The sequence below is a fragment of the Sinocyclocheilus anshuiensis genome, unplaced genomic scaffold, assembly GCF_001515605.1.
Source record: "Sinocyclocheilus anshuiensis isolate Anshui unplaced genomic scaffold, SAMN03320099.WGS_v1.1 C32500378, whole genome shotgun sequence".
Lineage (NCBI taxonomy): Eukaryota > Metazoa > Chordata > Actinopteri > Cypriniformes > Cyprinidae > Sinocyclocheilus > Sinocyclocheilus anshuiensis.
This window is the reverse complement of record NW_015617234.1, coordinates 1-1,048: the sequence shown is the minus strand read 5'-3', so window position 1 is coordinate 1,048 and position 1,048 is coordinate 1. Positions and strand designations below refer to the sequence as shown.

Genomic DNA, 1,048 nt, shown 5'->3' with positions numbered 1-1,048 from the left:
AGTAAGAATGAGTAAAGTGTTTAAAACTATAGCCTATCATGTTGAAAATGTACGAGGAAAGTCCTCTGATGATTTACCAGGGTAGCCAATTTAACCCCTGTGTAAAAATCTTACATCTGTATAAATGTCAATAAAACAAGTTTTTATTAGAGACGCCATTGAATTGTTTATATTTCAAAAAAACTTAATATATTTCAAACTTGAGATAAAAACTATGTAAAATGTGAATTTTATTTTCGTCTTTGGTTTTTGACTAAATTAAAACTTTAGTTTTGTTCTTTCGATATTAAAATGTAACGTACCACTATCTAGGACTGCGTGGAGTTTTGCATTAATTTAAGGGGTTATTTTTGTTATTTTAGTTGAGTATGAAAAACATTAGAGGAGAGATCCAGATCCAGAAAGTCATTTCATCATGAGCTGCTAATCTTCTCTAAGATACACATTCAACAGCAGGACAGCAGACATACGGCTGTCTGCGTACCTTCGGGTATGGATACTGGTGTCCGCGAGGGTAAAGTGTCCCTGTGAAACGCGGCAGCTGCATGTTGGGCACCAGAGTGTCGTTGATGGTGAGAAATGCCAGACTGGAGCCTGATGGAGACCACCAGTGAGCGGCTGAAGAGTGCAGGATCTGCTCTGATAGACAAGCAGAGAGATTCAGTAAAATAATAACAAAAACATCTGTAATGGCACAGCTTGTGTTGCTCACAGTGTGATGATGGTGTGTTACCCTCATAAAGCCAGTCATTTATTCCATTAAATATGAGGCCATCTCGCCCCGATGACGTCAGTCTGAGAGAACTGCTCTTCACATCTGGCTGATAGTAAATATTATTCTCAAATATGTACACCTGAGACAGAGAGAGAAGGAGCTGAGAGATGCCACACTCGTAGACAAATGTCACACTCAGAAGAGAAAACAAGAATAGAAAGAAAGCTCTGCAGAAGGAGGTCAAAACAGCTGCTAGGATCATGAGCTCACGGCAGTCAGTCATTCAAAGCATTGTGTCGATGCATTGCATAGTCGATATAAAAAACTGGATGA

General features: G+C 39.1%; 1 protein-coding gene across 1 annotated transcript; it reads right to left on the bottom strand.

The window, feature by feature from the left end:
- Positions 1-433: 433 nt before the first annotated feature.
- Positions 434-1,042, bottom strand: LOC107682699 (inactive dipeptidyl peptidase 10-like). Its single transcript, XM_016478865.1, has 2 exons — positions 734-1,042; positions 434-639 (listed from the first exon to the last, which is right to left on the bottom strand). The coding sequence occupies exons 1-2, from the start codon at positions 996-998 to the stop codon at positions 434-436; spliced, it is 471 nt and encodes a 156-aa protein (XP_016334351.1). The 5' UTR covers positions 999-1,042.
- Between the last annotated feature and the right edge of the window lie 6 nt (positions 1,043-1,048).